At 46.9% G+C, this 20,091-nt stretch overlaps 1 protein-coding gene across 1 annotated transcript; it reads right to left on the bottom strand.

Moving 5' to 3' along the window:
- Window positions 1-13,230: 13,230 nt before the first annotated feature.
- LOC143521199 (uncharacterized) lies at window positions 13,231-18,890 on the bottom strand. Its single transcript, XM_077013814.1, has 3 exons — window positions 18,713-18,890; window positions 17,095-18,094; window positions 13,231-13,605 (listed from the first exon to the last, which is right to left on the bottom strand). The coding sequence occupies exons 1-3, from the start codon at window positions 18,832-18,834 to the stop codon at window positions 13,369-13,371; spliced, it is 1,359 nt and encodes a 452-aa protein (XP_076869929.1). The 5' UTR covers window positions 18,835-18,890; the 3' UTR covers window positions 13,231-13,368.
- Window positions 18,891-20,091: the final 1,201 nt, after the last annotated feature.

Here is a 20,091-nt window from a genome sequence, read left to right as displayed (position 1 = left end):
CATCGTCTGAAAGCCAGGCAGGGTCGATAGCAGGAGGGCAGTCCGAGAAACACGCAAAGACAGGCATTACAAGACAGGGAGCACGGGAAACAGGAGAAACACGAAAACGGTCGGGTACAGAGAACAGCAATGGGACAGACACGATCACAAATCAATTCAAAATACCGGACGAAGGACAAGGGAGACTCAGGGGCTTATATGCACAGACATTAAACAAGGGGCAGGTGACGGTAATAACAAGGGGCGTGGGAACAAACGAGGTAATCACAGAGACAAACGAGCGGGGCAGGGTAAACAGGTACGGAACACAGACACGAGGGGTTCGGAGTGACAGCTAACGGAGGAGGACACGGTCATACGTGACAGTACTCCCCCTCAAGGCGTGCCACTCCGGGGCACGCAAGGGCAGACAGGGCAGGGGACCACGGGACACAGGACAGACCGGAGGAACAGACCAGGACAAAACAGGACGAGGGACCTGGGGCATGGCAGGGACCGGAGACAGGGGAGCAGAGACTGGCCAAGGGCCGGGTCGGGGCACGGTAGTACAGGCAGGGCCAGGGGGAGACACGGGAGCAGGGCCGGACGGGACAGGACCGGGAGTAGACACGGGAGTGGGGCCAGGGAACAGGGTGGAGGCAAACACAGAGGCAAAGACACCATGGACTACGGAGACAGGCACAGGCACAAGGTGGGTAACAACTTGGGGAACAGACATGGGGACAGGGACAGAGAGGACATCACGGGAAACCGACACGGGAACAGGAACACAGACCTTGACAGACACAACCACGGGGACAGGGACCAAAACAAAACCAGGGATGGGACCAGGGAGCAAGGGGAACACGGGCAACAGAACATAGGAGGCACAGGGCGGAGCAGGGGGCACACAAAGTCCATGCCCAACAGGGGGCAGCACAGTCTCAAGGGCAACAGGCGGGGTCCGCTGGCGTCCAGCGGGAACAGGCGGGGTCCGCTGGCGGGCAGCGGGGACAGGCGGGGTCCGCTGGCGGGCAGCGGGGACAGGCGGGGTCCGCTGGCGGGCAGCGGGAATAGGCGGGGCCCGCTGGCGGGCAGCGGGAACAGGCGGGGCCCGCTGGCAGGCAGCGGGAACAGGCGGGGCCGGCAGGCAGGCAGCGGGAACAGGAGCCGGCAGGCAGGCAGCGGGAACAGGAGCCGGCAGGCAGGCAGCGGGAACAGCGGCCAGCGTGGACGACCCCTCCTGGGTCGCGGGGACAGCGGCCGGCGTGGACGACCCCTCCTATGTCGTGGGGACAGCGGCCGGCGTGGACGACCCCTCCTGGGTCGCGGGGACAGCGGCCGGCGTGGACGACCCCTCCTGGGTCACGGGGACAGCGGCCGGCGTGGACGAGACGTCCTCGGGGGGCGGAACCACCATCGGGCTGACGTCCTCGGGGGGCGGAACCACCATCGGGCTGACGTCCTCGGGGGGCGTGTCCGGCATACTGACGTCACCGGGGGGCGTGTCCGCCATACTGATGTCACCGGGGGGCGTGTCCGCCATACTGACGTCATTCCGGGTTTCAGCCAGCCACTCCTTTGTCGAGTGGCTTGTACGACCCCCAAAAAATTTCTTGGGGAGCTTTCGGGGGGTTGCTTCCGGGAGTAGCGGAGGGAGGTCTTCTTCCAGGAAGACGACGATTTCATGCGCTGTGGCGGCGGGGCTCTGAACTGGGGGCGTGGTCTTCCTCCTTCCCCGGTCCGGTCTGCGCCTGGAAGAACATACAGACACAACTGCTTCTCGGTGGCTTTCCTGGTGACTCCGCCTCGTCGGAGGTATCGGGAGCTCACAATGACTTTTGAAAGCCAACCGAGAGCCAAGCCAACGCTCGTCTGCACATTCATTTGGTCTGCCCGACTCTCGCGCTACAGGCTGGAGTTGGGCAGACACATAGCGCTTACCAGGTAGCTCGTCGCCAAAGCCAGACGTTGGAACTGTCTTCGCTTTGTTCTTACAGCGACGAGACTCCCCTGTACCCACAGCGCAAGGGGATTTCCTGTCTCTGGTTCGTTCGTACTGCAATACCGGAGAGTCGAACCGGATTAATCCAGCCAACATCTCATTACAGTGTTCGAACTCACCAGAGTCTCGCTCTCTCGCTGTGTCCTTGGTTGTTCCGGTATTATGTAATGTGGCTCGCGCCACGGAGCGAGAGGACAGACACAAGTGCTGAGAAGAGCGAGATTTATTCAGGGGAGTACCGTAATCATCGTCTGAAAGCCAGGCAGGGTCGATAGCAGGAGGGCAGTCCGAGAAACACGCAAAGACAGGCATTACAAGACAGGGAGCACGGGAAACAGGAGAAACACGAAAACGGTCGGGTACAGAGAACAGCAATGGGACAGACACGATCACAAATCAATTCAAAATACCGGACGAGCGGGGCGGGGTAAACAGGTACGGAACACAGACACGAGGGGTTCGGAGTGACAGCTAACGGAGGGGGACACGGTCATACGTGACACAGACAGAGAACACGATCCTCCAATCGAAATCTCTCCTCAACGCTCTGCACTTAGCTCCCGCCACAGACCCATGTTTAAATTTAGCCTAATACAAGTCAGCTAGCCTACCTGATAGCGTTACAAGAGAACAGAGCCTCCGGTTAAAAAACAAAGCGAGGGCATTTCAGCCCTGGACGGAAGACTATGGTTTGGTGTATGTCAAAGATCGTGCTGTGTGTACACTGTGCTATGACAACGTTGCGTGCCGAACTTCTTAAAGCAGGTATCACCAAATGGCGGACTGCGGTCCGGATCCGGACCCGAACGCCGTCCTGTCCGGACCCAATCACATTCCTGATTAACTGGATACGGACCCAAATGCCAAAAAAATTTTAACAGGAGACTATATTTTAAACCGGAGAATTTATTTTCAGACGAGTGTTACGTTCACAACCCATTTGAGTGTTACGTTCGCGCCCCCCCCCGCTCAACAACTTTCGTTCGCCACCCCCCTGAGGTCTGAGCTATCTGCCAAAAATGGACCGCGGAAAGATTTAATTGATTACCCCTGTCTTAAAGCATTTCGAGACAAAACACGACAAGACGTATAAAGAACCCGCCGAAAGAGCTGAAGCGATTAAACGTGCCATGGCTAGGTATGGGAAACAGTCCAGCTCTCTTAAAGTAGGGTGACTAAACATCCGTATTTCACGTACTGTCCAAAATCACACAAAGTGCATCTAACAGAGAATGCAAAATACAAGGAGTACATACAGACTAATATTACAGACACAGACACCAAGATACCAAATAGCATACAAGCAAGAGGTACTTACAATAACAGACAACACAAGAGACTAAACACAAGACTTAAATACACTGACCAAACAAGGGACTCAACAAGACACACCAGAAAGCAATAACGAGGGGCAGAGAACAAGGCAGGGAAGTGAAGACAGACACAACTAGGAATTTCAAAATAAAAGACAGACACACAGGGAACAAAACAGAAGACATGACTGACAGGAGGGAGACAGGACCATGTGACACGCATGGCTGCGTGTGACATAATCCCTGAGCCGCGTCAAGGCTGGATAATTTATTATGGATTATTATACTTTCATGAGTGACCAACCTAGCCACTAGGGTGCACACACCAGTGTATTTTAGTGCCGGTCCCAAGCCTGGATAAATAGGGAGGGTTGCGTCAGGAAGGGCATCAGGTGTAAAAACTGCGCCAAATCAAATGATGCGGATCAAAAATAGAAATTCCATACCGGATCGATTGAGGCCCGGGTTAACAACGACTGCCAAAGGAACTGGAAGAAGCCATTAAAAAGTTAAAATCAAATAAAGCCCCAGGAAGTGACGGATTCCCAGCCGAATGGTATAAAATGTTTAAAAAGGAATTAGAACCAATGTTATTAGCAGCATTCAATTAATCATTAAAAAAGGCAAGATTTCTACCTCTTGGAGGGAAGCAATAATCACAGTTCTTCCCAAGGAGGGGAATTCTGCCAAAATTATAGACCAATATCTATACTAAATTGTGATTATAAGATATATACGACCATCCTGGATAAGAGAATAGGAAAATTTATGACAGAATTAATTAGTGAAGATCAATGCGGCTTTATTAAGAGGCGTTAAACACAAGATAATATAAGGAGGACTATACATATAATTGAGGAAGTTACGAACCCACCCTCGCACCCAGCGTCACAGAACAACGAGCCGTACCAAGAGAAAGAATGCCAGGCTACGTCACCCGGGCAAAGAAGGGCCGGAAACCCCGCAAGTGACACCATGCCTCTTCCCCTGCCCAGCACCACAAAGCCACGGTGACTCCTGAGATGATGGAGCAGGACCCAGTGTGTGCGCTCATGCTCCGTCAGGCTCAGGAGACATCCTGCCCGGATAGGGCGGACTACTACTGTGAGTCCGCGGTGCGGATTTGGAAGGAGCGACACCCCTCTCTCACCAGGGGACTCTCGCCACTGCGGGTGGGCTCCTTCGAACTCTGCTCGACGGAGAAGACCCCTGAAAGTGAGTTTGAGGGGGAGGACTCTCTGAGCGAGGAGGAAAAGGAGGAGGAAGGCCATCCGCCCTCCGTGTGCTCCGCCCCCACTGAGTATTATGGTGAGGGCGAAGAGGAGGAAGACTGTCCTCCCTCCGTGTGTTCCGCCCCCACCGTAGATTACGGTGAGGAAGAGGAGGAGGAAGAGGACTACCCTCCGTCCGTGTGCTCTGCCCCCACCATAGATTACGGTGAGGAAGAGGAGGATGAAGAGGACTACCTTCCGTCCGTGTGCTCTGCCCCCACCGTAGATTACGGTGAGGAGGAGGAAGAGGACTACCCTCCGTCCGTGTGCTTGGGTGGCTGCGAGCACACGAAGGGTGAGTCATACACGGAGGAGGAGGAGGAAGAGAGTCCGACCCCCTCGGAGCTCTCCGCCGGGACCGTGAAGGGGAGGAACAGTCTGGAGGTGGGCGCAGGGCCGGCGCCACGGGGGGGCGAATGGGGGCGTTGCCCCCTCAGGCGAGGTGACCCACCCCCTCAATGTAAAAAACAAGACCATGGTGCCCCCTCGGCCGCTCGACAATCGTTACACGCACCCCTCCCCCCCCCCCCCCCCCCCCCCCCCCCCCCCGCTCAACAACTTACGTTCGCCACCCCGAAATTTTCTGACGCCCCCTCACTGTACATGTTCTGGCACCGGCCCTGGGTGGGCGTATCCCCCGAACGCTCCAAGGGAAGCGACATGGACTACCCCAGGGGTGGCAGCCCAGAGGAGTCCATGAGCTGGAGCCTGGGCAGTGAGGAGGAGATGGAGGTCAAGGAAGATGCTCCCACTGCCAGGTCTGGAGAGCGATCGCTAGGCGAAGGGGCTCGGGGGCTACTGGAGAGACCAGTCGCGCAGCACCTGGCGCGTCCGTCAGCCGCGCTGCACCCGGTGGAGGGTTTGCGGCGAGGGCTAGAAGAGGACCGCCCACTGCAGCACCTGCAGCTCCTGGCTTCTCTCCGCTGGCCGCTCTCCTCCTGGCATGAAGCCTGGCGCCGTTTATGTGTGTGTCTGTCCCAGTGTTCGTGTGTATTCCCGTATGTCTGCCTAATCCCCTTTTTCCTCTCGTGCCGCTGTGTGTTAATGTTCCTGTTTGTGTGTTTGTAAACACACACCCGTTATGTTTGTCTAACGTGTTTTCCCCGGTCTTCCCAGGGAGGGTGTTCTATGCTGTTCGTGGCGGACTCTCCACCGAGGGCGGTCACCTCCCAGACACAGGACTGAGCACGTCGGATCCGCCCATCAATGTGGGTTCGGGGCACTTGGTCCTGTTGGAACCCCGGGACGGGTAGTGCCCTTGGTGGGGGAGTCTGTCATGTTGAGATCCCCGACCCCTCCCTTTTGGGCGTGTGTTTACGTTGTCTGCGTCTACTCGTCTGCGTCAGTGGATCTCCGTGGGTGCGGTTACGTCTTGTGCTGATTCGTCTCACCTGTGGCTCATCTTGTCATCACGTGGGGTTTATGTGGTTTGTCTACTTAATGTACGTTTGCACAGTGTCCTGTGCTCGTCGTTGTCTGAGTCATACGTATCTGTGTGTGTTAGAAGTCTACGTGTAGTTACCTGTTGAGTGTTTATCGTGTGCTGGCTGCGCTATTTATATGTTGTAAATAAACGTGACGTCGGACAAGTTAAAGGATTCCTGTCTCGTCCATCGCCTCGCACCCAGCGTCACAACCAGGCTCGATTCAGTTAATAAATTCACTTTAGAAGTCTGGTTTAGGGTAGTTTGGAAATACGATTTGGAGAGGGAAATAAAAATTCTGAACTGGCTGACCTGTGATTCTAATTTTAAACTAGGGGAAATGGATAGAAACTACAAACAATGGATGAACAAGGGGATTACAGCAATATGTACAATAATGGAACAGGGCAAAATTAAAAGCTTTCAAAAACTGAAGAGGGAATTTGGATTGGAAGATTGTGATCAGTTCAGATACTACCAAGTTAGAGATTTCTTTGAGAAGAAAATAAGGCCAGATCTTCCCCAGGAGATGAACCAAATTACAATACTAATATGTAATGCATATAAAAACATTGGGAAAGTGGTATCATCATTATACCAGGGACTGCAGAAAAATAGAAAAACCTCTACACTGTATATAAGAGACAGATGGGTAAAAGAAAGCAAAATACAGATATCGGAGGAGGACTGGTTCAATATTTGTGAAATTCAGCAAACCACCACCAACTCCAGGATGTGGAAGGAATTTTGTTGGAAAAACATTATCAGATTCTTTATCACTCCTAAATCAAAAAGCAATTATTCAAGTACACAACAAACATGCTGGAGAGGGTGTGGAGAGCAGAATGCAGGTCATAGTCATATATTTTGGGAATGTAATAAAATAGCTAAATATTGGAATGATGTATGGTTGGGCATTAGAACTATTTTGGGGTATGAGATACCAAAGACATGTAAGATACTATACCTATGTAACCTGACAGAGGACACCATACAGCACAAGGACACATATTTAGTAAAAATTCTATTGGCTGCAGCCAAGAAGGTTATTACTAGAAAGTGGCAAACAGAGGACCTTCCCACTCTGAGGATCTGGTTGGACACAGTCGAGGAGATCCTCGGAATGGAACATCTCACGCACAAATTGAGACTCCAACAAACAAAATTCCATGGGAAATGTAAGAAATGGGTCGAATGGAAGTTACATACACACACGTTATAAGACGATATATGAATATTATTGTTAAGATTGTGTATCCCATTGACACTATGTTATATTTGTTTTCTTGTAAATGACAAAAATAAAATATTCTGAGTGGAAAAAAAAAAACAACGACCGTCACTGGTGCTGTTGTCCAACAGGGCATTAGTGGAAATTGGACTACTGTTGGGACAAGGAGGAGGAGGAGGAGAGGGGGGAAGACAGTTCTGAAGCTGAAGGAGAGGAGGCAGAGCAGGAAGGTGGAGGTTAGAGTTGGTATGATGAATGTGGGCTCTATGACAGGTATAGAGAGAGAGAGCTAGCTGATGCGATGGAGAGGAGAAAGATAGATATACTGTGTGTACAGGAGACCAAGTGGAAGGGGAGCAAGGCCAGGAGCATTGATGGTGGCTTCAAACTCTTCTATCATGTTGTAGACAGGAAGAGAAATGGAGTAGGGGTAATCCTGAAGGATGAGTTTAGTAAGAGTGTGGTGGAGGTAAAGAGAGTAAGTGACAGGGTGATCTGTGTAAAGTTAGAGATTGATGGGGTGATAATGAATGTCATCAGTGCTTATGCTCCTCAGGTAGGTTGTGATTTGAAGGAGAAAGAGGAATTCTGGAGAGAGTTAGATGAAGTTGTTTTGCAGGTTCCTAAAAAAGAGAGAGTGGTTATTGGAGCAGATTTAAATGGACATGTTGGTGGAGGGAACAGTGGTGTTGAGGTGGTGTTGGGTAGATATGGTGTTAATGAAAGGAATATGGAAGGACAAATGGTGGTAGATTTTGCTAAAAGGATAAAGATGGCTGTAGTTAGGGGTGTGCGATATTGCCAAAAAATGATATCTCGATATTTTCTGTAATTTTGTGGATAACGATAATAGACGATATTTTGCATTATTTAAAAATTTGTTTAAATCCTTTATATATTTAGCTTGCACTTCTTAAATGATATTAATTATTTCTTACTAATTATATTAATTGAAACAATATACTTAATGCATTTTCTTTTTTTAAGGCACATTTTATTTCAAACAAACAAACATTGAAATCAATAGTGCAAATAGAACAAATATTCAACAAACAGAAACAAATACAACATTTGTAAACAAATTACTTGCTTCAAGTTTGGTCAAATTGCACAAAAGTCAAAAAACTATAGCATGTTAAAGTAAATGAATAATCTTAATACTGTATAATAGTTATATAAAATATTAATATATGTACATATAATATTGCACATAACAAAACGTATTAAACAAACTGAAGAACTTGCCAAAAAGCTGCAGCACTTCTGGGGGGAAAAAGGTTTTTAAAGCATTTGTAATCCAATTACTCTAATGTTAACAAAGTCTACAATTTTCAGACAAGAAAGTAACATTGTCTTTGTATCAAAATGACAGAAGGACAGAAAAAATAGCAGCATTTTCCAGCATCAATTCTAAGATGCACTGGGCTTCTTGGGATTTACCTCAAGTTGTGTGACAAAAACACCAGCCTGTCCACAGCATCTGGCTTCAAAGCAGCACGGTTACATGTAACAATATTTCCTCCGGTGCTAAAAACCCTCTCAGAAGGGCTGCTTGAGGCAGGGATGCACAGGTACTTTTTCGCAAGTTTACCCAATCTGGGGAAGTTTACTTCTTGCATTTTCCACCAGTCAAGTGGATTTACATCACTGTCCACTTCTGGTATCATCAAGTAGCTCTTGATCTCCTTTTCAATTATGGTGTGCAGGGACTCACCTTCTTTGAATTCCTGCAATTTCTTAAAATAACTGCTAAAAGACTTTTGTGTCTTCTTTGCTGGCTCTCCTGTGTCATCATCTCCTCCAACTTTTGCTGCTGATGCCTGAGCTGAAGCAGTTGAGAGACCTTGGGTAGGGCTATCTTCCTCTGTTGCTATAGCCTGTAGTTCTGCTGTAGCTGTTGTCACAATGACTTTGATTGTGTCATCATCATTGTAGCGATTTTTGAACCGGGGGTCAAGTGTTGATGCCAGACTCAACAGTTCGTCCACACAGTCCTCTGTGTATTTTGTGTTAAGGTACTCAAGTATAGTTTGTTTGATTTTTTTGGTTAGGTCTGTGTCATCAGATTTTATCTTCAGGACTTCAGTGTTAAACAAAGCCAGCACAGGTTTTAGGTAGGAAACTGTTACAAGTTTCTCACCTGAAAGAGCATCTGTGAACTCTAGAAGAGGCCCAAGTGCTTTGCTGACCGCTTCCAGTACCTCCACATCCTGCAATGTTGGGACAAGGTGTCTGAGCTTTTTGTCTTCAGCCAACACATGACGAATGGCCTTTTCCTGTTCAAGGAATCTCTCTATCATGCGCTGTCTTAAGCCCCATCTTGTTGGTGACTCTGTGATGAGTTTATGCTCCGGGAGCTTCAGCTGCTCTTGTGCATCAGCAAGTTTTTTCTTTTTTTTCCAGCTGTTGGAAAAAGCTCCGACCACCTTCTTGCAAACTCCAATGGCTCTGTCTATTCTCGGATCCCGCATGCTCCTCTCTGAAAAATGTAATATATATAATTACAACCTGTTATATATTACATTATATTTAAATGTCATGTACTATTTAAAATATTGTTATTTGCATACAACAACAGCTTTGCTTTGTTACACAATGTACATAACATTTTCACGATAGATAGATAGATAGATAGATAGATAGATAGATAGATAGATAGATAGATAGATAGGCGGAGCACATAGGGTTATAAAGGGGTTATAAAGTAGTTTGCACACACTACTGTAACAAAGTGTAACTTCAATTGCATTATATAAAAGTTACTCACCAATAGCAATATGCAGTCTGTGTCCAAAACATGGAAGCCTCTTCCATTTGTTTATCCGTAGTGCACTGACAACATTAGCCCCACTGTCTGTTGTCATGCACACCATGCGGTCTTCTCGCAGCGACCAAGATGCCAGCGCATCTTGCAGACCTTGGGCAATTAACTCTCCTGTGTGATCTTCAGGAAAGTATGATGTTTGCAAACAGTAGCTTTGCAGGTGCCAAAATTCGTCGATGAAATGCGCGGTCAGTGAGAGGTATGGCTCAGACGTTCTGCTTGACCATAAATCCGCCGTGATGGAAAAATGTGCGACGTCTTTTAGTTTATGCGCCAGAGTTTGGCGACATGATTCATACAGTTTGGGCAAAGCGGTTTGACTGAAATATTTTCGGCCAGGCAGTTTATATCTTGAATCTATAGTGTTTAAAAGTTGTTTAAAGCCATCTCGCTCAACTACTTGAATAGGCACCATGTCTTTTGCGATATAATATGTGACCGCGTCTGTTATCTCTTGCCACCTGCTGCCTTTTTTGTCGTAAGGCACTTTTTAATTAAATGCCTCTGTTAATGATTGCTGTGTGTGTGTTTTACCAGACACATTAGTTGTTTCAGGTTTGTCTTTGACAGCGGGCTCCCGCAGCTTTTCATATTCCTCATAATCTTTACGGTGGTTTGTTCGGAGATGATGGAACAGGTTAGTTGTCGAGCTTTCTTTTACGGCAACCGCTTTCTTGCAAAGTTTGCAAATTGGTGTCTTTTGACCAGTGTCAGTCTTTTCAAATCCAAACCATCTCCACGCGAGTGAAGATGATCCTCGCCTAGGAATTAAAATTAAGGCGGTAGATTGCGAGGCTGGCGCAGTGGCTTCACTCATGTTTAGCATTAGGCATTTATGCTAGCGCACAGTATGGACACTCTCAATGCGCACGCGCAGCAGCCGAGGCGCAGCAGCCGAGGCGCCCCCCCCCCCCGTCTGTAGCATACTCGATAACGTCATCTTACACATCGTTAACGCGGCAATTAAGATATTATCGTAGACGATATATATCGCACACCCCTAGCTGTAGTTAACACTTACTTTAAGAAAAAGGAAGAGCACAGGGTAACGTATAAGAGTGGGGGAACATGCACACAGGTCGACTATATCCTCTGTAGGAGACAAAACCTGAAAGAGGTTAGTGATTGCAAGGTGTTACCAGGGGAGAGTGCATAGGATGGTGATATGTAGGATGGTTTTGGAGGTGAAGAAGAGGAAGAGAGTGAGAGTGGAACCTAAGATCAGGTGGTGGAAATTAAAGGATGAGGACTGTGGTGTAAAATTCAGGGATGAGGTGAGGCAGGTACTGGGTAATGGTGGTGGAGTTCTGGATACCTGGGATGAGACTTTAAATGCAGTGAGGGATGTGGCTAGGAAGGTACTTGGTGTGACTTCAAGACAGAGGAAGATAGACAAGGAGTCGTGGTGGTAGAATGAGGAAGTTCTGGAAAGTTTGAGAGGAAAGCGGTTGGCTAAAAAGAATTAGGATTTTCAGTGAGATGAAGAAAGTAGACAGAGGTACAAGGAGATGTGTCATAAGGCAAAGAGAGCAGCAGAGGTGGGACCAAGTCAGTGTTTTGCAAGTCTCAAGTAAGTCCAAGTCTTTATCCTCAAGTCCTGAGTCAAGTCTCAAGCAAAGACAGTCAACTCAAGTCAAGTCTCGAGTCAAGACAGGCAACCGTCAAGTCAAGTCCCAAGTCCGAAACTTGGAATTTCAAGTCCTTTCGAGTCTTTTTTTTTACAGGCACCAACGCTTTACGAATGCTACGCTGATGCATTTCTTTAGTCGTTTTGTTAGTGTCCGCCAGCCAAAAGATGACAGATCATTTACATTTTATCTTCTCTTAATTACATAAATGTACTTAAACAATGTTTCGTTTTCATTTTACAAGAAAATAGCAAGCTTCATCGTAAGCAAGATGCTGTCATTACGAATGGTTATTCTAAACATTTGGATAAAATGTTTAAATATAGACTAATAAAAGGTTAGGGTTATTTTTTCATTGTTTTCTGTTATTGTGGGGTCACGGTGTCCGCTTGTTAAGTGTGACGACACGCGTGACGTTTCAGCCGCTTCCGGGTCCAAACAAACAAGGATGGCGGAGCCTGTAAACCTGTTTACGATAACTTCGTTCTTTAGTGAGGCACCATTGAGGGTTAAAAAATGTCTAAACTCTTTCAACTTCAATAGAGTACTAAGTGTATCTGTTCTCCCAGGTGGTATATTTAGGGGTAGAGTCCAGGCGTCCATGAAAAAGACGATTTACGAGGTTGAGGTGAGTTGAGGTGAATTGAGGTTGAGGTGTGGTGACTGAAGTGAGTATGGGTCAAATAACGTTTAATACAGGTACACGTTGAGGGTCAGGCAGTGAGGTACAGCAGCTGCGTTTGCCCAATCGGTAAAGACAAGTGCCATCATATGGCAGCCTTGTTGATTTGGGTGGAGAAAAACGTGTCCCGCACCGATGTGGAATGCGTGTGGAAAAGGGCGAAGACACCGAAAACGGACGAAATTGCAGCCAAGAGAGTATCTGAGATGGCCCCATCCACATCACGAGGTTAGTAAATAATTTGCAATTGATGTCAATGTTGCATGGTTTATTAGCTTAACGCTATGCAGTTTTAAGTTGCGGTTTCCAAACCTGGTCCTGGAGGACATTCAGCCCCTCACATTCAGCCTGCTGGCAACACACCTGAACCATGTAATTTCAAAGCCATTGAATTTTGTGAGATTAACTTTTATTAATTGAATAGTTCTGATAAACTCTCACAATTTGTTAATCTATTTTAGAGCAGACTAGAGAGAGACTATAGTGTATATTGCATGTTTTAAAAATCTACAATTAAAGGTGTGTAATAAAATAAGTCATAATTACTAATGTTACTCCATTTTATTTAAGCTGGAATCAAAAGACCTGTCACACAACATGACAAGGAATGGGCCCTGGCATCTTTGTCACAGCTTGGGCGTTTTACTGGAATGGGTGGATTTTGAGATCTGAACCGCCTCAGGTATGACTTCTGTATTTTGTACTCTAATATGCCCTTCACATTACCAGAAACAGCACAATTGCACTACATTGAGTATTTTGACTGGGATAAAGCGATTACATATTGTTCAATGCATTACAAGTGCAGATTGAGTTATAGTGAATTAGGTTGTAGCACATCACAACACTAACATGTTCCTGAATGTAAAAAAGACAAACATTTTAATCTGGTTTTACTTTTTTAATAAAGGTTTTCTGCAAAGTTGTGTAAATCATTCTTCAGTCACAATAATTGTAAACATGTTTTAATTTGCCACTGTCCTGCTAACTGATTTACATACATCAGATATTTCATTGAATTTCACGGAGAATTGGGGTTTGCAAATTTGTAAGACACACACATACTTTCAGTATCTTGTTAATATTTTTCCTGTACTGGTAAGGGATGTGGTCCAAAATGCAAAACAGTTTCAGCCTCTGAATAGACCGCTCCACATGTATCCTTGCACAGGAGATAAGTCTGTTATTGTTCACTTCCTCCTGTGTAAACTGTCCGTTGAGCAAGAAAGACGGTGTAACGTTTCGCAACTTGGAGACGGACGCAAATGCGGAAGAAAACTCAATTTATTGAGAGAAACACTCTGAGCCTCTTGGAGGCGAATCGTGCCAACCCTTAACGCACGGGAACGGCGAGGCATGTTAAACACGAGGCAGCTTTACTTTAACAGACAAGCAGTACTTTAACAGACATGCAGTATAACTCAAAGCCTTACATAGGCCAGTCGTGTCGAGACAGATCTACTTTCATAGACAGGCAGTATATAATACATGTAACATGGCCAGTAACACTCTTTACATGAAGACTAGATCACTGACAGTACATAACACATGCACACTGAAACCTCGCAGAGAATAAACGGCTCTGCAAACCTAACAACCCCAGAACCTCAAGGATCAAAGCGAGAGACTACTTAACTTTGGTAGCGTAGATAAAGAAAGCCGGAACGACAGGTGAGCACGACTCAACGACCAGAAATGGAAGAACAACAGTACCGGACTAGACAGACGAAATCTACCCACGGAGAAACGGTGAGACTAAGCACGGGTAACGAACAGGATGACTCACGCCAGGAGATTAGACATCGAAGAATATAACTGGATACTAATCAGCCGAGAACTCAAAACAGCTGAGTGACTCTAGAAACCAAACTAACACAGAGGGCGGGGCTAACACTTCACAAAAACTATTGAAACGCAAGAAACAGAAGAGACGGAACATGACCATGTAACAGTACCCCCCCCTAAAGCGTGCCACACTGGGGCACGCAAAAATCCCCTCAAAGGGGACCGATAGAATCAGATAAAAACCCAGAAGAAGCCAGGGAAGACGAACTAGACACCGGAATAACAACCGGCATGGACAACTCGGACCCAGAGGGGACAAAAGAGGACTGACAATGGGCAAAGGAAACAGACGATGAATCAGACCGTGGGCCAGACAACTCGCAAAATGAACCCGAAGGATCCCTAACAGAACACGAAGACCACAGCGCAGGACCACTCAAAGACGGTACCGAGGCACCAGCCGATGCAGATACGGGCCCGACCGACTGAGAATTTGTTCCAAGAGAATGGGAGGGTCGCAGATCCCTGGGGCACTGGACAGGATCCAGGGCTACGGACACCGGACTGGCAGGCACAGACTCAGCTAAACCCGAACCCAACGGAGACCCCGAAGAGGGGCCATGAGGAACAAAACTAACACCAGATGAACGCACAAAAACAGATAATATACACAAAACAACAGACATATGCACCGGCACCCAATACGTAAGCACACAAGGCATAGACAAACACATAGGAACAGAAACGTAATGTTTACACACTTCCCGAACAACAGGAACCAGTACAGGCAAAGACATCATAACAGGCACAGGGACTAAAACATAACCTGGAACAGGGGCAAGGAGTAAGGGCATAGTCCTACAGTCAAAGCTGTTTAAAAGTTCAAAAATAGAAAGGGCACTTCCAGAAGGCTCTTCTGTGGTCGAATTTGTAACAGAAGTACCGCATAGAGGCTCTTGGTAAGCTGGATGAACAGGAACCGACTCCATCTGAGTGTCCGGCAGAATGGCCTCCGGGACAAACTGGGAGTCAGGCAGCGGACACTCCGGGACAGACTGGGAGTCAGGCAGCGGACACTCTGGGACAGACTGGGAGTCAGGCAGCGGACACTCCGGGACAGACTGGGAGTCAGGCAGCGGACACTCCGGGACAGACTGGGAGTCAGGCAGCGGACACTCCGGGACAGACTGGGAGTCAGGCAGCGGACACTCCGGGACAGACTGGGAGTCAGGCAGCGGACACTCCGGGACAGACTGGGAGTCAGGCAGCGGACACTCCGGGACAGACTGGGAGTCAGGCAGCGCGGCCTCCGGTTCAGACTGGGAGTCAGGCAGCGCGGCCTCCGGTTCAGACTGGGAGTCAGGCAGCGCGGCCTCCGGTTCAGACTGGGAGTCAGGCAGCGCGGCCTCCGGTTCAGACTGGGAGTCAGGCAGCGCGGCCTCCGGTTCAGACTGGGAATCAGGCAGTGCAGCCTCCTTAACTCTCTTTTTCTTCCCTACATAACAGATAGGGTCAAAAAGATGGGTTATGAGAGGTCGACAATCAGGAGGTACACCCGTTACAGAACATCTCAACCCCGATGTAGCTAAGGGGTTCAAATGTTTGATGGAAGGAATCCTATTGGCATCTGGACTACGTAGGACCTTAGTTCTAGAAAACCTCAACTTAAGAAACCGAAAAAATCCATCAATGGTCCAGGCCTCCTCTGGTCTAGTAGCCAAAACAAGGTCCGCCCACTCGAGAGCTACACTCCGTAAGAGAGATCTCATAAAGAGTACGGCTACATTATCTGGAGGTTTAGGGCAAGTTAAATGTTGAAAATACAGCTCACATCGCATAATGAAACAATCAACATTATCTCCTTCACCACTAAATTCATAAGGGCAGGGCATGATAGAAGGTAAAATAACAGGTTTTCCCTCCGAGTCTAACGAAAACTCCGACTGCAACACACCAAGTTGGTTCGAATACATTAGTCTGCTCTCAACACGGCTCGCAATAGAAGGCTTTACTTCAGAACCAACAGTTACCAACATAGTCTCTTTACAACCTCCCTCCTCAAATGGAGAGTCCACACTGAGTTTACTCGCTGCGTCCTCATTTGGTGAGTCATTCTGTAACGTTTCGCAACTTGGAGACGGACGCAAATGCGGAAGAAAACTCAATTTATTGAGAGAAACACTCTGAGCCTCTTGGAGGCGAATCGTGCCAACCCTTAACGCACGGGAACGGCGAGGCATGTTAAACACGAGGCAGCTTTACTTTAACAGACAAGCAGTACTTTAACAGACATGCAGTATAACTCAAAGCCTTACATAGGCCAGTCGTGTCGAGACAGATCTACTTTCATAGACAGGCAGTATATAATACATGTAACATGGCCAGTAACACTCTTTACATGAAGACCAGATCACCGACAGTACATAACACATGTAACATGGGCAGTAACACTCTTTACGTGACGACTAGATCACCGACAGTACATAACGTATGCAACCTGGGCAGTAACACTCTTTACGTGATGACTAGATCACTGACAGTACATAACACATGCACACTGAAACCTCGCAGAGAATAAACGGCTCTGCAAACCTAACAACCCCAGAACCTCAAGGATCAAAGCGAGAGACTACTTAACTTTGGTAGCGTAGATAAAGAAAGCCGGAACGACAGGTGAGCACGACTCAACGACCAGAAATGGAAGAACAACAGTACCGGACTAGACAGACGAAATCTACCCACGGAGAAACGGTGAGACTAAGCACGGGTAACGAACAGGATGACTCACGCCAGGAGATTAGACATCGAAGAATATAACTGGATACTAATCAGCCGAGAACTCAAAACAGCTGAGTGACTCTAGAAACCAAACTAACACAGAGGGCGGGGCTAACACTTCACAAAAACTATTGAAACGCAAGAAACAGAAGAGACGGAACATGACCATGTAACAGACGGGGTGTTAAGAAGAACTCCCTCTGGCAAAATGTCCCGAATTGTGAAGCCCTTGTCTGCAATAACCAGATCACCTGCTTGTAGATGTTGGAGAAGTCCACTGTCAGCTGTTATTGACTTGTCTGAGGCGCTCCCACCGTACAGGTTACTGGCAAAAGTAATCACACCATTGGGAGCCACACCAATTAGTGCCTTTAGCGTGGTCCGTCCTTTGTAGTGGCTGTACAAATGACACTGTGTGTCAAGCCTCTCTGTGTTGGAGACAGCAACCTCTGTGCAGTCAAGGACTATTCTACAGTTAGGAAAAGGTCGGAAGCAGTCTGGCAGCGAAGTCTGATTCTTGGCCGTGGAGGGGATGTTTTCAAGTAGACCGACATACAAAATATCATACAGAGCACAGATGATGGTGGTAAAGATGTTAGTTACAGTTGCTGTGCTACAATTAAACCTTGTTGCAAGGTTGTGGTCTACATGGCCACAATTCAATTTAAGCTTCATCAAAGTAAGGAGTAACTGATCAATAAGGGGCATAATTTGGACAGTCCAATCAGAATGATACTGTAGCTCAAATCTAGAAAGAAGTGCTTCCAAAAAAAATACTGTGGCAGCATCAGGTAATCCAGTGTAGTATTGGACTTTGTTAGGATGGGAGGAAATCTGACTGAAAGAAAAGGTTTGCTTTTGTTTCTCCAACTGTTCTTTCAATGTTTTGTTCTCTTCTCTAAGCATGTCATTCTCAACCTCAAGCATGACAAGACTTGGTTGGGATGTAGTAGGGGTTTGTGGGGTTGCCATGTCAGCTGTGTGTCCTGTGTCTGTTGCATCATCACTGGAAGGGACAATCTGCTTCTTCTGCTTAGGGGGATTGCTGGGGTGGTCAGGAAAATGAAAAGCCTTTCCCTGGTTCCAAGCGAATCGCGAAGGTCCAGCAGCTTTGCCATTGGGAAAGTGCCAACTACACACCCTGGAGTTGCAGTTTGGGGTGAAGTTTTCACGTCTGTAAAAGAAGAAAAAATTATCATTAATCATTAGTCACAGCTTACTTGGGTTCCTCTAACAAAGTGCTAAAGAAATAAGGACCTTATAAAATTGTGTGTGTATATATATATATTGCAATAAAATGTGAGAATTATGTATGGTAAGTGTACGGCAGTAATAAACTAATGGAAACGGGCTAAGCAGTAATGTATATGCATACTGAAAAAGGTAAATATAGGATGCAACAGTAGCATCAGCTGTATTTTTGCTTGGTATTTTTACGGACACTCCTGATCAGCTAACCGTTGTGTGTGTATCCATACAATATATCAAGGATATCCAAAAAGATATCCTGGTGTTGCCTTTTACGAGCTAGCTAATCTAGCTAGTGTTAGCGCCACTAGCTAAGTTAACCAGAGCTATCTTTACTTTAGCTTTACTTTAGCTGGACAACAAATAAAACAAAACAAGAACTAAAATATCTGTATGTGGCAAGAAACATTGTATTAAACCCATAGCTAGAATATCAAGCAATCCAAAAAGGGGCAAGTTGGCTTTTTTTTCTCTGTGGGGTTAGCTAGCTAGCATTAGCGCCCACGGAGGCACTGTCAAGATTTTTTTTAGAAATAGAACTTACCTTATCAACTGCACCCATTTTCTTCTCTCTTTCTCATTGCAAGGAAAGCGGTAGAAAGACAAAAGGGTCGTTGTTTTAGACTCGGATCTGTTAAAACAGCAGGGCACACAGCACTGCGGCATATTAAGGGACTCAATGCAGCGAGTGTTTGGACCCGGACGTGACGTTTCGCAAAGATGATGCGTCACAGCTTAACAACCCCGTAGGCTACTATTGTTACCTGGAGATTCAGTGGGGTCACATATTCTGATGGCTGCTGTCAGAATTGGTGACCCCAGTTAAAAAGGCTCACCTGTACATCCCATTCATGATTTCTTTGTTGGCTGCAATGGTGAGGGGATGGTAAATCTTGTTTAAGTACATTTATGTAATTAAGAGACGATAAATGTAAATATAAACATCTGTCATATTTTGGCTCGTGGATACCAACAAAACGAGTAAAGAAAGTGCATCAGCGTAGTTTACGTAGCATTCGTAAAGCATTTGTGCCTCTGAACAGAAACTGTGAAATAGCGCCCCCTGTGGTCACACGGTTACAGAATCTGGTGTAACGCCAGTCTGCGTCAGAAGGACGGAAATTAAATTAATGGGGCGCACTTTATAAATATTAATATGCGTTTTAAAATTTAGATTTGGGTTAAAAAAGTCCAATTCAAGTCCCAAGTTATTGGTGTAAAAGTCCAAGTCAAGTCTAAGTCTCTGAATATTTTTTCAAGTCAAGTCAAAAGTCTTAATATTAATGACTCGAGTCCAAGTCATGTGACTCGAGTCCCCACCTCTGGAGAGCAGTGGCAGAAGCTAAAGAGAAGGCATATAGCAAGCTGTACGAGAAGTTGGACACTAAGGAAGGGGAAAAGGATCTGTACAGATTGGCCAGACAGAGAAACCGTGATGGGCAGGATGTGCAGCAGGTTAGGATGATAAAGGTGGAAATGTGTTGTCTGGTGAGGAGAGTGTCTTGGGAAGGTGGAAGGAGTATTTTGAGGAACTCTTGAATCAAGAGAATGAAAGGCAAAGAAGGTTAGAAGAGGTAGTGAATCAGGAAGTGCCCCAGGTGAGCAAGGAGGAAGTAAGGGCTGCAATTCGGTGAATTACATTTACGGCATTTGGCAGATGCCCTTATCCAGAGCGACTTACATTTTTATCTCATTTTTATAAAAGTGAGCAATTGAGGGTTAAGGGCCTTGCTCAGGGGCACCTCAGTCATGGCCTCAGGATCAAACCCGGGACCCTCCGGTCACAAGACCAGTTCCCTAACCACCAGGCCATGACTGCCTAGAGGAGAATGAAGTGTGGTAAGGCAGTTGGACCGGATGATATTCCAGTGGAGGCATGGAAATGTTTGGGAGAGTGGAGTTTTTGACTGGGTTATTTAACAG

This window comes from Brachyhypopomus gauderio, chromosome 8 (assembly GCF_052324685.1).
Source record: "Brachyhypopomus gauderio isolate BG-103 chromosome 8, BGAUD_0.2, whole genome shotgun sequence".
Taxonomy (NCBI): domain Eukaryota; kingdom Metazoa; phylum Chordata; class Actinopteri; order Gymnotiformes; family Hypopomidae; genus Brachyhypopomus; species Brachyhypopomus gauderio.
This window is presented reverse-complemented; position numbering and strand designations above follow the sequence as displayed.